Source organism: Rhagoletis pomonella, unplaced genomic scaffold (assembly GCF_013731165.1).
Source record: "Rhagoletis pomonella isolate Grant_MI unplaced genomic scaffold, Rhpom_1.0 Rhpom_scaffold_00006, whole genome shotgun sequence".
Lineage (NCBI taxonomy): Eukaryota > Metazoa > Arthropoda > Insecta > Diptera > Tephritidae > Rhagoletis > Rhagoletis pomonella.
In genome coordinates, this window is record NW_023458560.1 from 30375937 (window position 1) to 30400130 (window position 24194).

At 34.5% G+C, this 24194-nt stretch overlaps 1 protein-coding gene across 1 annotated transcript; it reads left to right on the plus strand.

Moving 5' to 3' along the window:
• The first annotated feature begins 5195 nt into the window (after positions 1-5195).
• On the plus strand, positions 5196-8886 carry LOC118740566 (flocculation protein FLO11-like). Its single transcript, XM_036472158.1, has 2 exons — positions 5196-6406; positions 7431-8886. The coding sequence occupies exons 1-2, from the start codon at positions 5218-5220 to the stop codon at positions 8534-8536; spliced, it is 2295 nt and encodes a 764-aa protein (XP_036328051.1). The 5' UTR covers positions 5196-5217; the 3' UTR covers positions 8537-8886.
• The last annotated feature ends 15308 nt before the right edge of the window (positions 8887-24194 follow it).

Sequence of the window (24194 nt, forward strand, 5' to 3'; positions counted from 1 at the left end):
ACTTAGGCTGGGACATGAAAACTTTAGTAGGCCATAAAATAAAAATAGGAGCTAACTTCTTCAAATCTGTATACCTTTGCAAAATTTGTATACTTTCGGAAAATATCAGCAAAGTCCGGGCTGGTTTCGGCTGTCGCACAGTGTTATGCGTACCCAAAAATATACTTACATACATATGTATGTACGTACCAGCATATACGGAAATCTAGGTACATTAGGGTGGCTCAAAACCAGTAAAGTCGGAATTATAATGCTCTCACCCCCTAGGATTGTTCTATATCGAAAAAAGTATACCCCAATTTATCTTTTTCAAATCAAAAAACATTTAGAGGTCGCTCAAAGCGCTCAAAGTTTTCCATGTATTTTTATATGGGAAAAATAAAATTTTTCGTAGAAAGGGTATAGAATTCTTGAAAATCAATAGTTTTCGATCGGAGTACCCTGGTTCTCTTCAGGAGATTTTCAATAATAATACCCAATTGTTTATTTAACCATTTTTTAATACTAACGATTTTTTATTGGTCGCCCCATTGCATTTTTCGAGGTTTTTGTGGGTTTTTGGAGGACCCATAAATTATAGTTGCGATGAAAAAATGGCTAAATAAACAACTGGGTATTATTATTGGGAATCTTCTGCAGATAAACAGAGTTTTCTGGTAGAAAAATATTGATTCTTAACTATTCTATACCATTTCTACGAAAAGTTCTTTTTCCCCCATATAAAATACATGGAAAATTTTAGGCGCTTTGAGCGACCTTTAAATATCTTTTGATTTCAAAATAAAAAAATAAGGGTTTATTTTTCTTCGGTATAGAACAATCCTAGGGTGTGAGAGCATAAAAATTCCGACTTTACTTTTTCACATGCATTTTTGGACCAACCTAATGTACATCCAATTTTGCAAACATAAGTTCAGTTTAATCTGCATAAGTATTTGATTTCGTCTGTGCAACGAATTTATTTTTTTTTGCACATAACACTATAAAACCTTCGATTGACGTCTCACGTACCTGTTAATGTTGAGCACTGCTCATGGGCACTTATGCTTTCCGCCGCAGCCTCATTAATCACTGACACATTTAAATAACCACTCGACCGAAACTTCGAGTGCATAAGAGTTGTTGAATGGCAGACAAAGCCACGCCAGTGTTGCCATTGTGCGACTAAAGGGGCAATTTGATCCCGTTTTAAGCGCCATACCCTTTGACCCGACTTTTTTGAAAATTTTAATTTTTCAAAATAATGTGCGATTTTTGCCCCTTTTCAGAGATTTTTTAGAAATCTTAACAAAACCATGCTATTAAAAAATATTTCCTTCTATAAGTACGAAAAAATGCAACACCTAAAAACTTTTAAAGGAAATGCTACTCTTCTCCTTGCAGCAACTAGATTTGTGTTTATGCTTGCAAACCTGTTTCAACGGATTTATTGTTTTACTGGTAAAGAAAAGCAAAAATAATATGGTGACTCTTTTTTAGTCAATAACCCCTTTTTCTGCGACTTTATGAAAATTCTCAATGGCAACACTGATCCACGCAGCCGGCAGATGAACATACTTAATTAAAAGGGGAAATTGATTTTCGCGCTTTCACGCGCTGTTAATAAATAATAATGTTGTCTATTATATCAGTTTGTGTATGTTACATAAATACTTATAAAAAGCTCAGAAATTTACATACCAAAACAAAAAAATTTGAACTCATCCTAATGCTTTGATTTGCATTTGAATGGTATCTTATTTTGTAACCAACTCGTGCACCCAAATTGTAAAATTTATACTTTTAAAATAATTGAAATAACCTCAAACTCAAATTTTGACTGAAAAATTTTACGACTAATTTCTGAAAAGAGTATTCCGTAATTAGTCCCCTTGGGGTATAATGGGGCATTAATTAGTTGCTACTAATCTTACACGGGTATATCCAAATGGAGATCAATCTCTACGCACTTAATCAATGGAATTCCATACGCGGCATTGGTGTGTAATAGGGTGTTCGATTATTCGCATTTTTTTTTGTTCAAAACCTGTTCTTGAGTTGTTCGAAAAATTGCAATTTGAAAAAAAACCGGTTCCAGGTTTTAAAATTAAGAGCTAGATAAACCGGTTTCACTTGACATAGATTTCGTACAGTGATAATGCGATTAGATTTCGAGTAATCGCTCGTTAAGCAAATCTGAGATCAACAGTTCTAATCTCATCTGGCGCACATTTTTTTATGCTTCGAATCATAATCGTGTATATCTCAAGCAATTTTATTGATGCCAACTGGAGTTGAATATCAATGTTAATCACACCATCTGATCGCCTTGTTGAAAATGCAATGATTCAGCGATGACGCATCAATTGTTTGTCGTCACTGAGTTGCAAATACTGGTAGGTAATAAACAATGTACAAAGCAAATGATGATAGTTAGTCGGTAACTGAGTAAATGTTATTTTAATTTTGTTCAAACCATTTTATGTACATACAGTAAATTCAATAGAAAATGCAAAGTAGATAATTAATTCATACATATTTTGTGCTTTAATTTACAACACAAATAATATTCGCAAAGGAAATTAGTGAACAAGTACAACACTGCTATTGCGAGGAATACTGTTTTTATTACAGTGAAGGTTTTACGTGTATATTCTAAAACTTGTTTTTGTCATAACTCAACGAAATCAAGATCTTAATATTTGTGTTTTTAGTAGCTTGATATATGTATGTATGTATATTAATATGTAAATATGTATATAAATCGTATTTTCAGCCGCTTTACGAAGTACCTGCTCATCCCTTTGTTATTCATCATCCCATCATTCGCCATTTTGATAATTTCATGGGCGCTTATCTGTCATAAAATCAACACAAGTAAAAGTGGCAAATTTCATCACAGAAAATGTCTAAAGTTACAAATTTATACATGTAAATACATATACATAAATAAAGAGCGTAATTTAGTAAATTGAAGCCTCCTGTAAATTCCAATGCGCACTTTTTGAGCGCAAATAGACGACACGGCCTGTTTGTTTTTAAATCTACTCATCTTAATTATGAGTGACAAGCGACAAAACTACTAAATAAATTTTAAGCACAAGGGAAATACATACATACATATGTAGGTGTATGTGTATGTATGTAAATAAGCAAATGCAATAGTGTCTCCAGAACTACTGGAAATGCTTTATGACCTACTTACGTTCCCGATCCCCCTGATAAGCAAACAATTGTCGGGTAAAAGTGTCATCGCTTTTGGAATATTACACATTTTTTGAATAAAAAAAAAATCGGGACTTTTCATGTGCATATTTTCTTTAACTGCATCTACAAAACACGGCTATTTATTGAAGTGTAACTTCTTTAGCGGCGGTTGGTTGGTTGGGAGTGAATTGGCGAATTCAACGGAAATTGCACACGGAAATGGTGCAAGGCAATGGGGCAACGGAAATGATGCACCGAAAATGGTGCAACGGAAATGGTTGGGGCTGAAACAAGTGCTTCTTGAGTGTATGTACATTGTGATATTTTAACAAAAACTTGTTAATAAAAGGTTAAAGAATAACACTTAGAAAAGGACCAATACAAGAATGAAAGTATAGATGAGTACGTACATAGATAAAGAAAAGAATAAAGGCAAAGGCAAAAATAAAAATAAAACAAAGATACGTAAAGATAAATGAATGATACGTGATGATAAAAATGAAGATCATGGCAAATTTAAACACTTTACTTATATAAAGCAAAGGTGAAGGGGAATATGTAGATGAAGAAAATTATAAACATAAAAGTAAAAACAAAGATAAATATAAACGAAAAGATGAAGATGAGGATACCGATAAAAGTGAAGATGAAGATAGAGGAAGAAAGATTAAATTAAAGGTAATTATAGAGGAAAGGATATACATACATAGATGGAGACACAGAGACTCAATCTGTAAACTGTTTTGGATTTTAGAGATTTTCGGGATTCTCGGGACTTATCGATATAATAATCGATATTTTTATCGGTTTTGTTATCGATATTTTTATGGATTTTGTTATCGATATTTTTTATCGATATAGTTATTGGTTTTGTTATCGATATTGTTGTTATTTGTCGGTTTTCTAAGCGATTTTTGATCGATTTTGTTATCGATATTTTTTATCGATTTTGTTATGGATATTTTTAGCGATATTTTTATGGATTTTTTATATATATTTTTATCGATATTGATGTCGATATTTATCGATTTTGTTACCGATTATGCTATCGATATTTATCGATTTTTTTATCGTTATTTACCGATTTATTAATCCATATTTATCGATTTTGTAATCGATTTTGTTATCGATATTTACCGATTTTGTTATGGATTTTTTTATCGGTTATGTTGTCGATATTTGTTATCGATTTTGTTATGGATATTTTTATCGATATGGTTTATCGAGTTTCTAATAGATCTTGCTACCCATATTATTACTGATTTTGCTATCGAAATTTTTATCGAATTTTTCATCGATTTTATTATCGATATTTTATTATATTAGATTACATTTGAATATATCTTCACTTTTGTGTATGTATGGTCGAAAAATGTTTATTCTTGTGTGCGGCACTCAACTGCAAAAAAGAAATTTAATTAAAAATAAGGTATTTGGAAACGTCTTTTTTTTCGTTACAGGTTTATTGATACAAGGTGTTTCCCACAGCTAACATTTTTTATTCACCTCCTTCATATTTCATGTTGTAGAGGTTTAAAAATCTTGGTCAGATCAAAAATATTTTTTATACAAATCTAAGTGGACGTGAACTAAGAATATAAAAAAATAAAACAGTTTTTTTTGAACAATTTTTGTTTGACTTTTCCAGTTTTTAGAACAAGGGTCATGGTATGGGGAACACATAGGCTTTTGGATTAAAAAAGGTCATAGGGCTAATGAAGAAACTCAACATTGTATGAACTCTTCAAAAAATGTTGAGACAATTCACTTTTGGGGTATTTTACTTCACTTTATTTCCAACTGGCGTCAGCCCTGTTCCGGCTTGCGTCCGTTGCACCAACAGCAACTGTCGTCTGTATACCGCTAAGGTTATTAACGGCGTATACATTTTTTAGGGCTACCCATCACAACAGCACTCTTTGCAAAAACGCCTTTCTCCTTGTTTACAAATAATTTTATGTTATTGTGTTGTTCCACTCATCCAATTATTATGATTTTTTTATTTACAGCAAAACCATATAGACGTAGCATATGCTACACCGTCGCATTGTGTCGAAGAAAATCAAAATGAATCCAACACGTCTGCGGGTATTTGGTATTGTCACCGTATGCCTGCTGTTATCGAATTGCCTCTTCGTGGATGCAAAACGTATTTACAGTAGCAGTGGTCGTCGCAGCTCCAGCAGCAGCGGTTCATATTCGGCACGCCGTACCTCTTCCACATCGCATGGAGGCTACAATTCGCATTCATCGTCGTCTGCTTCGCATCCCTCCTATTCCCATTCAGATGCAACAAAGCTAAGCTATGGTGGCGGTTACCATTCGTCACCGCCAAAACCGCAAAGTTCTGCAACAAGTCACTCGCAGTCACGTCCCGCTGCCACCGCCTCGCCCATCGGTTGGAATGTACCCAAATCACAAGGCCCACCTCCGGCATATTCGCCCGCGAATACAGTGGGCGGTGCACGCACAAACATACACGAGCCACCACCATCCTACAGAGCTACTGCACCTGTTGCTTCAGCACCTATCAGCTCGTCGTCTGCTTACAAACCAAATGCACCGCCTCCAAACTATGCAGCCGCAACTAATACAGGCAATCGCGCCTCAATGACACCAGCCCAGACTTACAATCCCAGCGCACCAGCCAGCAATGCTGCGGCATCTAATACAGCATATCGTGGTGCAGTGACACCCGCACAGACTTATCGGCCACGCGTAAATTCTACAGGCGGATTTGGTGGCGGTGGCGGCTTTGGCAGCGGTTCACATACGCCCATACAGCGTACTAATGTCCAGGGCGTACAATCCAGTTATCCACAACAGAGCTTACCAGCTGGCGCTACATATTATAATTCGCCATCACATTTGCCAGCCGGCGCGACATACCACTCGTCAGTGCCAGCTGGTGCGACGTATCACTCTTCGGTGCCAGCCGGTGCGACATATCACGCACCCGGCGGCATTCCGTCCGGTGCCACTTATTATCCTTCCGCTGGTGCTTTGCCTGCTGGTGCTAGTTACCATCCAGCTGGTCATGTTCCTGCAGGAGCTACTTATTATCCATCGCATGGTGCAGTACCTGCCGGTGCTAGTTACTATCCGGCAGCAGCAGCAGTGCCCGCAGGAGCTACCTTCCTACCAGCAGGTTCATCGCTGCCGGCCGGTGCCACATACTATCCACAAGCGCCGGTTAAGTCATCATCGGGACTTGGATTCGGTTAGTAAATTGGTGTGATTAAATAAAAGAAAATATTATTTAAACTGTGTGTATATGGCTAAGTGCACAACTCATAACCTTATTCCCTTTAGATCAATCTAACTTTAAAGCCCGAATTCGGCTTCGTCTGGGTATAGCATTAGTTATTTCTCGAGCCCTAATTTAAATCCATAATGCTTCCATTTCCTTTGATTCCAATACATTCCATTACTTCCAATCCATTTCATTCTCTTACTTTTCCATTCCTTCCATTCGATTCCTTATTATTTCATTCCCTCATTCGTCATTTACATTCAGTTTGAATTAATTCCACTTCCTCTAGCCCATTTTTGCTCATTCCATTCCAAACTTGTCAGTCTACTTCATTCGAATTCATTTCATTCCATTTCATGCGATATCATTACATATGCCCTACACTACATTTCACTCAATTAAACTCAACTTCATTCCATTCTGTTCCCTACATTCCACTCCATTTCATTTCACTGTTGTTCATTCCAATCGAAGCGAATCCATTCCAATTCATTTTACTGGACTCCGCTCGCTTACTTTTCGGTCCATCCAATTATTTTGAATTTTACTTTCGTAACTCCATTCCATGTCCATTTCATTTACATCCAATCCATTCTATTTCATTATTTTCATTCCATTCCAAACCATTTCGTTTCGTTTTACTTCACTCGACTCTGTTTTATTCCCTACATTCCATTCCTTTCAATACATTTAATTAATTTTTTTTATTTCATTCCACTGCCTTCAATTTCAATCGATTCCATTCTATTTCACTTCATTCCGATCGATTCTATTTCATTTCACTCCGTTCCATCCGTCCCATTCCACTCCTTTTCAGGCCACTCCACTCGCCTCCACTTCTTTTACTCCATCTCCTTTTATTTACTTCCTTCATTCCATCTCGTTAATTCCGTCCCAATATATAGATGCATGCAAAAAATGTTTCATTTTAATTCCGACGCTGTTTAAATTTTATTTTAACTTTCAACCCCACCTCTTTTTTATCCCACAGGCTCAGGTCTGGCTGCTGGCGCTCTTGGTGGCGCTCTACTCGGCTACGCACTAACACCTTCACAAACCAGAGTTGTCGAACGCGTTCCTGCTGGAGGCGGTTACAGCAGTGGTGGCAGCGCTCCGCCAGCCTCTGGTGGAGACGACCGCATCATCATCATTAATAATGGCCCACCAGGTTCAGTGACAACTGCGGATGCTGGTTCCGGTACGACTGTCATCAATACTAACGCAGCAGCACCTGCCGCTGCCGCTGCTCAGCCCAGCATGCCACAAAATTATGCACCACCGCCCAATGCAGCAGCAGCAGCGACACAACCAGTCGCACCCAGTTCAGATGGCGCACCCCAACTTGCCCCCTTCGACACGTCAGCTGCAGGTAGCGGTGTCAATACAGCAGCCGCTGTGGGCGCTGCAGCTACAGGTGCAGCAATCACTGCTGCAGTTGCTGCTCCTGCACTCAATGCCGCACCTGCTCCCAGCACTGGTGATGCAGCTTCAGTTGTTGGCGGCGCACCCGCACCAACTGGTAATGCAGTTCCCGCGCCCGCTCCTGGTGCGGCCGCCACGCCAGAGCAACCGCCAGCACCTGGTGGAATTATATGCGTACCGGTGCGTGTACCTGAGCCAGATCCTGCTGACAGTACAAAAACTATTGAAGTGGAAAAGATTGCCTGCTATCCCGCTCCAGCGCCGGCTGAAACGACACCCGCACCAGCTTCTCCGCCACCAACTGCGGGTGTCACAGACATAGCCACATCTGCAACAAGCACCAGCATACCAGTGACGACAACAACGACAATGGCCAGTACTGTAGCCCTTGCATCGGTCAGCAATTTGGAAACTGGCGTACGATTGGCGCCGCTCAATACCCCCTTACCGCCAATAGAAATTCCAGAGGGTTCAGTTGCATTGGCGCCACTCAGTCCGGGCAAGCAGCCGGATATAATGAGATTGCCAGGCAATTACTATGCGCGACGGTCAGTATCGAATATTGAGCTGGCCGAAAGTTCCGCCTTGCTGAGAGCGACCAATTCAGCAACCAATTATGCCAATTCCAGCATTGCGACTTTGTTGACACTGCTGGTCGCATACTGCATGCACTAACGCTGTTGCTGATATGATGGAATGAAAAGGATTGCGGCGAAAAAATCAAGTGCTTGCTGTTGTCGGGAGCTCTTGAAGCCAAAGAGGAGAAGAACTGGGAATGAAAATCAAAGTTGAAAACGAATTTAATGGCAACCTGCAGCTCGACCAATTTAAAGCCTGTGAAAAATCGAATGCTATTATAATTGCATAGTTATTTTGCGTATCTCTATTATCGAAATTTTTGAACAAATAATACTCTCGTGGTGATTAACATTTTTTGATTTGTAATTCAATGTATCTATTACTGACATTTTATTTCGGAAAATATATACATATATATATTATGTAAATAAAGAGATTTAGGATTAGTAAGAAATTTTCATTAGTGCATTTTTACATATGGGAGGTTCCATGAGAAACTGAACCTTAGTGCAAAAAATGTTTTTACTATAAAACTAACAAACGTGTGGATAAAACATTTGGCTCATTCCACGGTGACGGGTGTGACATTTCAACTCACATTTTAAGGCTTAATTTTTCTTAAACTGTAATATAAAATTCTTTAAAATGAGTATTTTCTAATAGGTTTCCGAGATATACACAATGCCTAGAAAAAAAATCAAAAAAAAAAAAATTTATCCGAACGAGTTATCTGAATTTTAGTCACTGTGACGGGTATGACGAGTACGCAAACCAAATTAGCTACTACTTACTTGTGTCAGAGTTTCCTGTTAATTATGTCGTCTGCTTATGGTTTTAAATAGTTCGCTGTATAGTTAAGTAAACATTTTCAACATTTACGTCAAAGTTGCTTACCTCTATTGGAAATTATAGATTATATGTTCCAAATTCAACTGTGACGGGTGTGGCTTGACTTTGTGAGGGGTGTGACAAGTTGAGCATTATTACATAAATACACATTATTAGACAACTAAACTAACTTTATTTCTCAAAAAATCGGATTTTACGAACACATACAATATTCTGATCGGACTCTTTATCTCGATTGTAAAAGTAAATAAATACTTAAAAGCAATTCGCACATATTCCCCTGTGTCATAGCGTTACTTTCGTCAGCTTTTTTACACTGTCCAAGATGTGTTTTACTTCAAAAAATAACTATTTTGTGTATTTTGTGACGGGAGTGACATTAAAATATGCTTTGCTTCAATGTACAGGGTGGCGCCGAATGAGCTATATGGTTTAAATGGTTTATAACTTTTTTATACCCGAGCGCACTTGTGCACAAGGGTATTATAACTTTGTTCACATAACGGTTGTTTGTAACAGGCAAAACGAATCGAGATAGATATAGACAAATGTATACATAAATGATCAGAATGAAAAGAGAAATCGATTAAGCGGTGACTGTCTGTCCGTCCGTCCGCCCGTACGTCCGTCCGTCTGTGCACACGATAACTCGAGTAAAAATTGAGATATCTTAACGAAACTTGGTACGTACACTTCCTTCTGGCGTAGGACGGATGGTATTGAAAATGGGCGAAATCGGACTGTAACCACGCCCACCTCCCATATAACGGTAATTTCCAGAAGTACGAAAACTGCGATATTTTAGAAACTACTGAAGATAATTCATTCAAAATTGATATTTACAATAATTTTCAGACGAAAAATAAGAATATTATAAATTTTTGGAAAATGGGCGCAGCCACGCCCACTTATGGTTACATGTGTATACCTTGGTAACCGGTGCACCAATTTCTTCCAAACTTGGCACAGATGTTGGCCTTGGTACAGCATACTAAATGGCCGAAAATTTTTAAAATCGGACAATAACCACGCCCACATCCCATATAACGGTAATTTAGAGAAATACAAAATCTTCGATAAATCAGTAAATATTAAAGCTAATTTATTCAAAATTGACGCTTGCAACAATTCTTTACCAAGAAATACGCTTATGGTAAAATTTTGGAAAACGGGCGTGGCACCGCCCACTTATGATCACATATATGTATATCGGTAACCGTTCTACCAATTTGTACCAAACTCGGTGTGGTTATTACACTTGCCACACAGAAGCAAAACTTTGAAAATTATTGAAATCGGACTAAAATTACGGCCGCTTTTCATATAACGGTAAATTTCAGAAATGCTTGAAACTTCAATATTTCGAAATTTAAGGACGCTAATTTACTCAAAATTGATACACCCCGGCTTACCATGTAGCGGTAGCTTTCGGAAAGGTAAAAAACGTATATTTAATACTTGCGCCGGGTATTTAATGTTCGGCTCCGCCCGAACTTAGACTTTCTTACTTGTTATTTATGCGATTATTATAATTTTTTTTTTTGAATACAGTTTATTACTGGGGAATTTTTTGCAATTAGCTTTGAAAAATGATATCCTGTAAGTGATGTCCATTTTCTGCTTCGCACATACGTGCTCTTTTTAGCATATTTTCCATAACTTTTCGCAGAATTTCGGGTGTAATGGCCATGATTTCATTTCGAATGTTGGTTTGGAGTTGAAGAATGGTTCTTGGTTTGTTACCGTACACTCTTTCTCTCAAATATCCCCAAAGGAAACTGTTAAAAAGAATTCAAACCATATAACTCATTCGGCGCCACCCAGTATCATAACCAAAAATTTTAGGTTTTTTTTTGGACGAAATTACGATTTTTTCAAGGTAAAATTACGATTTTTCAGCAAAAGCATTCGGCAACGCTGCTGGCAGGTCATTTCCAGGCGTGGATCCCGTTGGCATAGAGAAAAAAAAAAACTGTTATAAAGAATTCAAACCATATAGCTCATTCGGCGCCACCCAGTATAATAAAATATTTAGTACTTGCCCGTAAAAATTTGAAAATTACGCCGTTACAATGCTAACGAATTGTTCTCTCCACTGACGGCGTAACAATGCAAAAAAGATAATAGACTACGAAAATCAGTCTTGTAAATTTTGAAAAAAAAATTAACCTATCATATGGGTTTGTAAATGGTATAACCTAAAGTAAAAAAAATATCTGATTTTGAGATAAATTTTGGAATTTTGGCTTTCAGTCTTGAAGGTTAGATTTATTTACTCTTACTTATTGGAAATAATACAGTCAAATTATTCGGTTTATTTTCGTTTCATTCGGTATCGATTACCGTGGAATGAGCCATTTGTAAAAATTAATAATTAATAAATCAACCAAAAATTAACAAGCTAAAGCTTTAAATGAATTTTTATTACCTTTGTTTACGATTGCAAATCAAGTTCTAAGTAAATATTATGCACGAGTTTAAAGTACTGTCAAATAATTTGCGATCCATAATTCAAGTGTTTGGTAGAAAATTGTATAGTAGAACTTAGCTGCTTTTAGTAAAATTGTGTGAATGCTTTATCTATATTATGAGTTATTATTAAGCCGTATTGGCCTTGTCTCACCCGTGACAAAAAAAGCTAAAAGTTGTTATATTTAATTACAGAAGTTGAGGTTGCATCAGGTGTTTGTTACATAATGTTAGAAATTCATTGCAAATGTTTACCACAATTGCATTTTCATTTCCACATAGTTAGATAAGAATAATTCAACAGTGAAGCACGTCCCACCCGTGACAGCTACGGGTGAAACAGTTGTCAGAGGTGGGTTTAAGTGGCTAACAAGCTTTGTTGGAGGTGGACGCAAGGGAGGCGGGGGAAATGCGCCCATTAGCTATATATATTAGGGTCCCATCGAAAAAAATTTGTTTTTTTTTAATTTCAAAACCCTACCCTCTAATTTTCTTCCTATTTATGAGAAATATTATTGCCTATTTTTATAGATTTTTTAAAAATCATTTAAAGGTCGCGATTTGTCACTTCAGAAGTGCATTCAAAAAATGCATACGGCTGCTAATAATTCATGCTCTCACATATTTTGATACACTAGTAGATATGTTTCCATCATTGCCCTATGAAACAGATCTTGAGTGCTGCAGTATATCGTTAGTCTTAGGGCCGGTTACTCAATGTCTGGTTAACAATAATCTCCGGTTAAACATAGTTATCGACGTTACCGACTCCCTGTTGTATGCATGGAAAATCTACGTGGCACCGCCCCCTTATGATGAAATGCTATATCTCTGTAGTCCCTTCACCAATTCCGTTGAAAATTTTTCAAATCATTACTGAAATACGAAAACTGCGATAAATTAGTACATAACTATTTAAGCTAATCTACTCAAAATCGATATATGCAATTTTCATATGTTTCGACCAATTTACATGGCAGCATACAAAAAATTTATTTTAAGGGAAAAAATCGCTCAAAATCGGCCAAGGCGATATTCTAAATTTTTACGCGCAAATATCAAAAAAAATATCGCCAAATTGGCGCTAAATCGCCCAATCTTGACCCTCTGTTCGGAGGCGTCATTAGTTTCTATGTCCCTCCGCTTGTGTGAAAACATCAAGACAGACACTACAAAGTAGAGGAGAAGCTCGAACGAAGGTTTTGCCAAAAATATGTGAGTGCTATGTACAATATAACTTTTTAAAATAAATTATTTTCCATATTACCTGTCAAAGGAATTAGGTTGGTTAAATATTTTACTTTTTAAGTGAAATAAACTGATGCATATATACATATGTACATATATACGTACATGTTCAATGCGTTATATAATTCCCAATGGCAATAAAATGAATGGCAAACATTTACATTATGTCATAAATCTGTTTGCAGTTTCGAAGAAAATACATATGAATAATTATTTGTTGACAAGGAAACAAAACAGCACAAAGTATGTAGTGAATATTTAATAAAATATTACGTTTTTCTTATTTTAAATTAGAATTAGAAATTACTTAGATAAGGATTGGCATATAAGCCAGCTTGAATTTTTGTATCTAGAAGAAAAAAATTAATAAACGGTAAAAGAAATATGATACAAATGCTAGCAGTTTTAGTAATTTGACCCAGTTATCTAGCAAAAGTTAAAAATAACCAAATAATTGGATTAATAAAAACATGATTTTTTAATATAAGCTCCATTACTTTTGCACAAAAGAAAAAAAATTATAACGCTTGACTGCCAAAGGGTCTAAAGAGGTCACTTCTCAATTTGTGATTTTATTGGAAAAATTTAATTGATTTTAAATATTCGTGTTAACCCTTTCATGCCAGATATTGCCTATGAGCTACATTGACAATTTGGTTTATAAATCATGTTTTTTGTTTGTTTTAAAATGACAACTTAAAATATTGTGAGGGCAAAACGCGGAATATCATACAATCACTTTGGATCAAATTAGTTTTAAGAATCTTTTCGTTGTGACATATGTGCGCAACATAAATGTTGCTAAAATTCGTTCAGCTAGGTTTTAAAAAATAAACAGAATAAATTAAGTTTTTCTTTAAACCAAAGTGTGTAGGTTACAAAATTTATTAATGAAAATCTCAAAAATTGTTTTTTAGTTATGGTTAGAAAACTTTGCAAACGTTTATAAGCAACATTTCATAATTGTCAAACCAGAAATCAATGACGTTTGAAATTTATACTATGTAGTTCATATCTAAGGCTCAACCAACAATACTATGTCATAAAAAACAGTTTCAGCCCTACCCAATTTAATGCGGGCACGAAAGGGTTAACGAAAAAATTTCTACTTATTTATAAGAGCTATTTATACAGTGACCATTTTTGAAAAACAGTGTCAAATTTTATTATTTTCAGTTGAAAACCTGAATGAACTTAATTTCCTAATTTGTCTGCTGATACGTTAAAAGGAGCAGCCTTGTAAACAGCCTTTTGACGCGCTCTTTATTGAGTTCTCTCCTCCACTTCACTACTGACAATATCAAGAATACCAACAAAGAAGCCAATCAAAGAAGAAGTCTAAACATGGCCAAATAAAGCCAGCATCGTAAAAGCTCTTTCAAAATTCATTTTGATGAATAAAGTTAATTAAAGGTTCTCTCAGTTGTATGTATTTTCCTCTAAAAAAATTCAATACCAGTTATCGATCTGAAAAGTACTTACTTTTTTCATTATTCATTACATTTTTGTTAATTTTTTATTTACTTAAATATGATATGTAGTTCAAAAATAACCAAAAACAACAGAACACAAAACCGATTCCAATACTACACACACAGACAACGAATTTGACCAACTGCTAAACAAAGGTCGTTCGTTTTGTTTTATTTGATTTGATGTTTTCTTTATCAAATACCAAGGACAAAAAGGAAATTCCTTTTTGCCACTAAAACTGATGAAATTACCCATAGTGCACAGATATGCTGTAAAAAGCTTAAACATATTCATGTTTCTTCTGTTTCATGTATCATTTTTACAGTTTTCGTTGTCATAGTAACATTATAACATAGTAACATATGTCGTAACAACAAAAACACACCTGTTTTTCTTTTTACTTCAAGTTTACACTAATTTTAACATCCATAATTAGCATAAATTTATAAAGATTTATGGCGACTTCGGAAAGTTAAACAGCATAAATTTCATTAAGAAATTCAAAGAATTTACATTAATGCGACTGTACATACATACATATGTACATAGGAAACCCTAACCGCCAGAAAGACATAAGCGAAATTATTTTTAAGATTTTATTTTTGATGCAGAAATGTTCCTAGATTATCCAGATGCATTTCTGCATCGAAAATAAAATTTTGGAAAAAATTTCGTTTACGTCATTTTGGCGGTTAGGGCTCGATATGTACGAGCATAGGCATACACTTGTACATTTATGCAAGAAAAAATGTGTGCTCAGTTGTTCATTGAGTTTACCTAAATAAAAACCTAATTAAGTAAATTTATTCATAAGGAGTAAGGTTGACAAAACTGTGCTATTTTAATTGCATTTAAATTGTTTGTTGCTAAGGAGATTACAGGCAATTTATTACATACTTATGTAGTACAACATGCATTTCAATTTAATTGGCTTAAAAAGGATTCCAATCAAAAGCTGAGTGCACCTGAATGTTTCTTAAAATGCCGAAAAATTTAAAGGAAACATTTTATCTATTCTCTTATACCATTAGCAAATAAAGGGAACTACTAAAGAGCCATACATACATATGTTGCTTTTACATCTATAGTCCTTTTTCGTCAATTAACACACTTAATTCATTTACTTGTGAAAAATATTTAAGGCTTATGTTGCAGTAGTTTCAAAGAAAAAGTGCCAAAGAAATGAACTCCTTTGCAGAGCATCCGTTTCCAAACCATTTAACATGTCATAGTGAAAGCGAAAAGCGAAAGAGAGGTGGGCTAACGGACGAAGCTGTCACAATTCTTGTAGTTGTTGGATTTATATGTAACTTCGCGACCTCTTAAGGAGAAATTTTGTAAACATTGAAGCTCGTTGATGGAAAGCTTTATAATTTAAGCGAGTGGTTGTTGAATAAACTGAATATATGTAAGTTACAGAAGTTCGCTATAAACAGTTAGAAGAGCTTAAAGCTTTTGAGGAATTTCAATAGAGGGCAGTGTTACCTGACTGTTTACTAAACAAACAAACAAACGAAATTTGATGTTTCGGTCACAATACAAACTCCCTCAATGTTTCATTTAATTCGGTTTGTATAAGACGCAGGATGAAATATTCACCCTTTTACTAATATGCATAAAAATAATCCACTATCTGTGGATTGTATGCATGTCAGCCCGCCAAAAAAGAGGGCAAGACGAACTAAACATTTTGAAGTCTCTAAGTAATCCGTATGCGCTAATATCATGAAGCAGACTTGATTTTGAATATTTTTTTTTTTCAATTTTTATTTAAAATCAAACAACCGTCAAAGTTAACCCCAGATGTTCAATGTGGACGATTGTGTTTTACAAAAAGCTCTTTTTCATTTAACAAGTTAAAGCTGGGTTATGCAAGACTTAGATTTGACTTGACTTAACTAGGAACTTAGAAACCGTTATTCAGTGTGTCACGTACACGTAAAATTGCAAACTTTTAATTAGCTTGGTTTGAAAATAGATAAAAAATTACAATTAAAATAAATGTATTTACGCGTAAAAATTTTGATTTTTTTTTTCTGTTTTTATTTGAATTGAATTAAATTTCGATTGAATTAAATTTATACAAAAAATTATATTTGTGTGGCATATTTGTAGGGATTTTATAAAAAACATGAAATGGCAGCATGATTCTCTCACGGCTCTCTTTGCACTTATAAATTTAAAATAGAAGTGAAGTTGTCTTTTGGGTAACTACCCAGTGGAAAAATGCAATGTATAGTAATCGAAAAAACAACCAGTAAAACAACCCTTTTTACATTCAAAAATGCATTTTTTCCCAGGGCGATTTTCTAAGAAAAGTGGGGCATTCAATTTTGCATTACCTAATAGCGAGAAATGAATGTGTTTTAATGTGAAATTTTTGGAACTTTTTGAATACATTAAAATGCTAATTACATAGTTAGCAGTGTAATCGAGAACTCATAAGAAATACATTATATTATTTATCATACATACACGGACTGCTCATTTGCCAGATATTTAATTTTCAAGTCAAGTCAAATCTAGGTCTTACATAACTGAGCTTTTAAATGGGGCAAATTTAACGTAATAATAACCATCAAAATTAAGTAAAAATGTTCAATGTGGACGATTGTGTCAGAGAACGTTTATAAATATAAACGTTCTTTGCCGTAACTTTTTAACGAGCATTTGAGGATATGTATGTGTGTAGGTGCCTGCATATTTTTTCAAACCGAACATTTTTATAGCAATAACTCCATAAAAACATCCCTATATTTACTATTTAAATATATATAACTAGTTGACTAGAGTTGATAAAAACCACAAGAAGATGTCTCCGTGGAGTTTGCCATAAAATAAGATGCTTATGACATACTTTTGCTTATTTTTGAGCTTATTTAAATTTAAAATGCACAGGGTGTTAGAAGTCTTTTAAACTGAGCGCCATTGTTCAACATTTAAATTCCTGAAAGCTTATTACCAATGGGAAATTTTATTATGACCAGTGTTGCCGCGAACGTTTTAGTGGCAGCCAAATTCCTTTTAAAAAACGGCTAAAAAGAGCTAAAAAAAATTCATTGTGGCTAAAAATGGTAGCTAAAATTTTTTACTACATATATGTATATATAAAAGGGCCATATACACGCCACCAGCTTGCTGGCACTATCAAGAGATTGTACTATCAGGCTCGAGGAATATAACATATCAGCATGCTGGTACAGTATTTATTTCTTTACAAATGATGTCCAGAAAAGAGCGAAATGATTAGAGAGGAAGTTTCATAATTTTTTCATAAACACGGCTTTGACTCATATACATAGTATATAGTGCAAGAAATTTTGGGTAAAATACTTTTTACTTAAAAAATTTGCTTCATTTCACCACTCACTACCTTCCGTAGTGTAAATTTTTCAACACTGTTTGCACCTTCGCTATCTCCATCTTCATAAAAGCTCTCAAACTGATCACGGTTTTTGTAAAATTTTACTAATTTATCAAACACTGTTGGCTGTAAGAAATTCCGACTCGCGCCTAAACTTATGCCAATGAACCAAATTAAGTTTTTGGCTGAAGTGAGGGTTTATAAGGGGAATATCAATTAGGATCAAATTTAGGGGGACCAATAACAAACTCTACTGATGCAAAGTTTCTAATACGGATAAATAAAAAAAGACAGCAACAAAGGCTATGCAGATATAATAAAATTATTTAAATGGATTATACATATAATCCTTAGGCTTTTTTGAGTTCACTCACCTTATAACTTGCGCCGACTTAGCCCAAGATAGTTAACAATTATGTACACACATCACAAATCTAGTAAAAAAAAATCCACGCTTTTGCTTGGGCCGGCCCGAGCCACTCGCGCACCGCATCTAAACTATATCGCCACGAAAACTAACAAAAAACACTGCTCGCACGAATATTTATCTAATTTGCTAATTAAAGCAATCAGATTTCTTAATTTTAAGGAAAACTATACACTTTTCACTACATTGAACGCGAATTTTAGAATTTTCCGAAATTGAAATACACACCCGACGGAAGCAAACGCGGCACTGTTGAAATGGCGACCAGTGTTAGAATTTCACTGCGAACGAAATAGATTGGCTACGATTTTTAACGAAAATTAGAAATTTACTACGCTACTCCGCTTTACTCACGATCTACTTCGGTTTTCCTTCCCAAATAATAAAGAGCACCTATTGCAGTATCGGAACTCAAAATATTGCCTTAGGTCCGTTTTTTCAAGTAGCTTTTAAAATTGATGTGGCCTTCAAACACATTTTTCGCTAAAAAATACTACACTTTTTTCTTTAAATAGAAGGGGTAAATGAGATTTATAAGGCCATGAAATAGTATTCAAATAAATGTATTCTCAGTTTTTTTATTTCACGTCTTTTTTAAGTAGATATAACTACTACGTTTTTGATTTTTATTGCCTTAAAATATATGTATATCTTTGTCATCAAGCACATCATATTTTTAATCTTTGGTGCCTCATTTGTTCAAGAACTCGATGAAATTATCCGAGGGCTTAGAATGTTATATGAGAAATATGAAAAATTTACGGTGCTATTATTTTATAGATGCCAAATAGTATAGGGCACAATTAAAGGCTATTGTGATGTATTACGTGATTTGTTTAATTAAAAAGGGCAAATTATGAGGATCCAATATACATACATAAAAAATATCTCTTATGGAATATCATTTTCTGCTACGCTTTTTCACTTAATTTACTCCGATTTAAGTTTGCCGTAGTTCTAACCCTGATGGCGACGGAAATTTAGTGAAGCGCAGGGGTGTATTTGCACAGAGAAATATGTAGCTAATAAGGTGTTCACAGTGTTGGTGTACATTGCCTAGTTAAAATTTTAGGATTATGCAAGCATATTTTAACCCGCCATTTAACAGGTGAATTTTCGTAACAAGTTTCGACAGGTGGGGTGTCACAAACCCCATTGAAATAAAGCCTTTTATTCTTATGTATCCCATTCTTCACTAAAATTTTTTTAACAAGTAAGAACGTCTAAGTTCAGGCGGTTCCGAACATTAAATACCCGGCGCACGTATTAAATATATGTTTTTCACCTTTCCGAAAGCTACCGCTACATAGTAAGTCGGGGTGTATAAATTTTGACTAAATTAGCGTCCTTAAATTTCGAAATATTGAAGTTTCAAGTATTTCTGAAATTTACCGTTATACGAAAAGCGGCCGTAATTTTAGTCCGATTTCAATAATTTTCAACGTTTTTTTTATGTGGCAAGCACTATAACCATACCGAGTTTGGTACAAATTGGTAGAACGGCTACCGAGATATATATATATATGATCATAAGTGGGCGGTGCCACGCCCATTTGCCAAAATTTTATCATAAATGTATTCCTTGGTAAAGAATTGTTGCAAGCATCAATTTTGAATAAATTATCTGCAATATTTACTGATTTATCGAAGATTTCGTATTTCTCTAAATTACCGTTTGGAATGTGAACGTGGTTATTGTCCAATTTTCGGCCATTTAGTATACTGTATCAAGGCCAACAACTGTGCCAAGTTTGGAAGAAATTTGTGCAGCGGTTACCAAGATATACATATGTAACCATAAGTGGGCGTGGCTAAGCCCATCTTCCAAAAATGTACAATACTCTTATTTTTCGTCTAAAAATTATTGTAAATATCAATTTTGAGTGAATAATCTTCAGTAGTTACTAAAATATCGCAGTTTTCGTATTTCTTAAAACTACCGTTATATGAGAGGTAGGCGTGGTTATTGTCCGATTTCGCCCATTTTCAATACCATCCGTCCTACGCCCGAAGAAGGTTCACGTACCAAATTTCGTTAAGATATCTCAATTTTTACCTTGTGCACAAGTGCATTGTATATAAAAATGAAGCTTTTCTAAATGGTTAGCAATAAAGATATGTCGCATGGTTAGCAATAAAAATATGTCCCGTTCTTCACTAAAATTTCTTTACTATTCTTTAAAATTAACCTTTTTTAAATGGTTAGCAATAAAAATATATGGCGTTATTTATTAAACCCACTTAGAAATCTCTTACAACTGGACAGAAGTTAGAACAAGTACTAAGCAAATTACGAAGCTGGGATTTATTTCACCCCACCTGTCAGATGCCAGGTTAACACAATTTTGATAAAATGTATGCGCCAGAAATATTTACATGGTAAAAATTATACAATTTTATTTGTCTATTGTTCAGATATTGTCACCGACAGAAAACAAGTAGCGGCATGGGTGAAGAACTTGTTCTGAAAAAAACATTTGTAGTAGTACACGTTTGGTTTGTAGTAATTTTTCATTATTCTCGATATAGCTGTTACCGAAGGAGATCGAACAAAAATTACTTTTCTTAGAATTTTTTAACATAACTTAAAATTATATAAACTAAAATCGGCATCCTTGAAAATATATACATACTCCGGAAATAAATGGTATGCAATTTATTTCAAGGTATAGGCATTGCCTTCATTAAAGAATGACAGTATATCAAAATAACGGCCAAGCGAGAAGTAATGCTACTAAAAATTAGATTTTTTTAAATCACAAAAATTTACTTTAAAAATGTTGTAAAAATATATACAGTTTAATGATTGGTGATGATTTCAGAATTTTATCAAAAGATAAACTAATCGTTTCCTTTTTTGAAAAAATTAAAAGTTCATTTACTAACCTTATAAAAATTTAAAACTTCATATTAATTTCAAAGCTTTACAAGTGCTTCTTTCCTAAACTTCATATTTGCCAATCGACATTTTTTTAATTAACTGAGCAACCCTGTCAAACTGTCTTCGTATTCTATTGTGATTTTTTTTAATGTTACTTATTATGTAAATATTAGTCTCCTAAATTTTATGCCGTTGTGGTGTAGTGGTAAGCAGCGCGCGCTTCCACTCCGCAACGCCTGGGTTCAAACCCTGGTCAAAGCAAAAAAAAAAAAGTGTTTTCTTAACAGCGGTCGTCCCTCGGCAGGCAATGGCAAACCTCCGAGTGTATTTCTGCCATGAAAAACAGCTTCTCATAAAAATACAATCGCCGTTCGGAGTCGGCGTAAAACTGCCGGTCCCTCCGCTGTGTGTGACAACATCAAGACGCACGCCACAAATCGGAGGAGAAGCTCGGCCAAACACCAACATATGTGTAAGCGCCAATCTATTATTATTATTTATTAAATTTTATGCTCCTAATACGTATTTTTGAATATTTTTGTTTTATTCACGCAACTAAGGAACTTCGACCAAATAAAACTGCACTCCCTGTAAATCCTCTCTCTTAGTAGTTTCTTCAAAGCTCAGGTCACAAATTTCAACCCTTTTAGAAGGTCAGGGATAACTTTCACCATCCATTTCCAAAACAAAAAAAAAACAAAAAATAATTTTATCTAGTTTTATCCCAAAAAGCTGTTTCTAAGATGTCTTTTACTTTGTTTATACCTACACATAAAGCGCTTTAACCCACTTCGCCGTGATTCAAAACGTATGCATAAACCAAATTACAACACGCTCAGAAATTAAAAAAAAGTATTGACTAGAATTTGTTTTCAAATCGTTTTATTAATTCTCACATCGGTTAGAAAACATCGCATGATTCATTCTTGCGTAGGTATAAACAAGGTATATGATTGGCACAACTTAAAAATTCTAAATTTAAAACTTTATTTTGACAAGACATAACGACCTATTGCCATCGGATTGGCATGTCTCTTCATTAAATTCGGTATACGTTACCAATTATTAAACCCTAAACATTTTTATTGATTTCTAAATCATCGTACAAGATTTTTAAAATAAGCTGTTATCATTTTAAAATCCAAATTTTTACAAGCATTACTTGTCGCTTGACCGTGGTACGCTCCTGTTTTGATTTATTCTCATTCACACAAACAAAATAGTATACATAATTTTTTGTGTGCATTTGTGCATTTTTTTTAGTTTTATGCGCAATTATTTCATCAAAATTTTTATTAAAATATACTACCCTTTGGCAAATCCTAATATTTAACCTAGTCAATCTACATCAACACTGTAAACACCTTATTAGTTACATATTTCACTGTGCAAATACACCTCTGCGCTTCACTGAATTTCCGACGCCATTTCAACAGTGCCGCGATTGCTTCCGTCAAGTGTGTGTTAAAATTTCAGAAAATTCTTAAGTTTGCGATCAATTTAGTAAAAAGTGTTAGTTTTTTGTAAAATTAGTGTTTATTTTAGTTTTCGTAGCGATATACGTGTGTAGTTTAGATGGGGTGCGCGAGTGGCTCGGGCCGGCAAGAACAAGTGTTTTTTTTTTTTATTAAATTGAAGTGGAGTTGTGCAATCTTCATCTAATTTGGTGAAAGTTATAAGGTGAGTGAATTGAAAAAGCCAAAGAATTATATGTGCAGATATATATGTAAATTGTTGGCTTCCTATTTTTGCATGTTTAGAAAATTGCCATCAGTATAGTATTGGCGTTTTTTTGTTGGTCATCTTTGATCCCCCTTTATTTCGTCCTAATTTATGTTCCCTTTATAAATCCCCAGTAAGCACCGTTCGGTGGCATGAATTTAGGCGCATGGCGGCACTGCTTACAACCAACAGTGTTTGTTAAATTGTGTAGAAGCAGTGTGAACAGTTTAAGAGCTTGCTTATTCACACAAAGGTGGCGACACCGATCGTCAAAAAGCATCTCTCCGCCACAACGTAGAAAATAAAATGGAAAAAGAAGTTGCGGCAGATCTTGAAGATCCTTTGGTACAAATATTTTTAAACCACTTTTTATGGTTTTTCGAAGTTAAATTTAAATATCTGTATATTTGTACTGTCACTTATAGAATAGACATTATTTCTAACCAATTTGTGGCTGATTTTATATGGTTAAATCTAAAAAATAATTACAAATATTATTTTATCGAAAATCTTCACTAAATTAACCATAGCCACAAAAAACAATTTGCAGTGCAAAAAAAAAATAATTAAATTTTCAAAGATCTTGAAGTTTGAATGACAATTGTATCATTTTAAATTCTTTTTCGGGTCAGATTACAAAGTTGACTTTTATTTATTTTTTATATTTTACTGCCATAAATCAAAAAGAATATGTTGTTTGATAATCAAAAGACCTCACCGTGTATACATATATACAGTCAGTCAATAAAGTTTAGGTACAGCGAATTTTTTACAATATGGGCAACTATTTTTTTAATATTTTATTTTTCGCTAATTTTTTATAAAAATATGGTTAATTCTACAACAAAAAACCCAAAATTCAAAGTTCCAAACCTTGTGCAAAATTAAAGAAAATTCTGCAAAATTTCATTCAAATATTGCACTTTTTATTTACGCTCTCTAGAAAAAAGCTGAGTATGCAGTTCTTTAGCCCATTCAATTTTGGTATAATAAATTACAAGTATGAGGAAGCTAGGACTTACCATTGATTTTTGGGGAATTATTTTGTTGAAGGTGTCGCACATTTTTTCAATATAAAAGATTTATCAAACATTATTTTATATGGAGAAAATGAGCGACACCTTCAACAAAAAAAATTTCTATAAATCAATGATAAGTCCCAGCTACCTCAAACTTGCACTTTGTTATACTAAAATTGAATGGGCTAAAAAACTGCATAATCAACTTTTTTCTAGAGAGCGTACATAAAAAGTGCAATATTTGAATGAAATTTTGCGAAATTTTCTTTAATTTTGCACAAGGTTTGGAACTCGAATTTTTT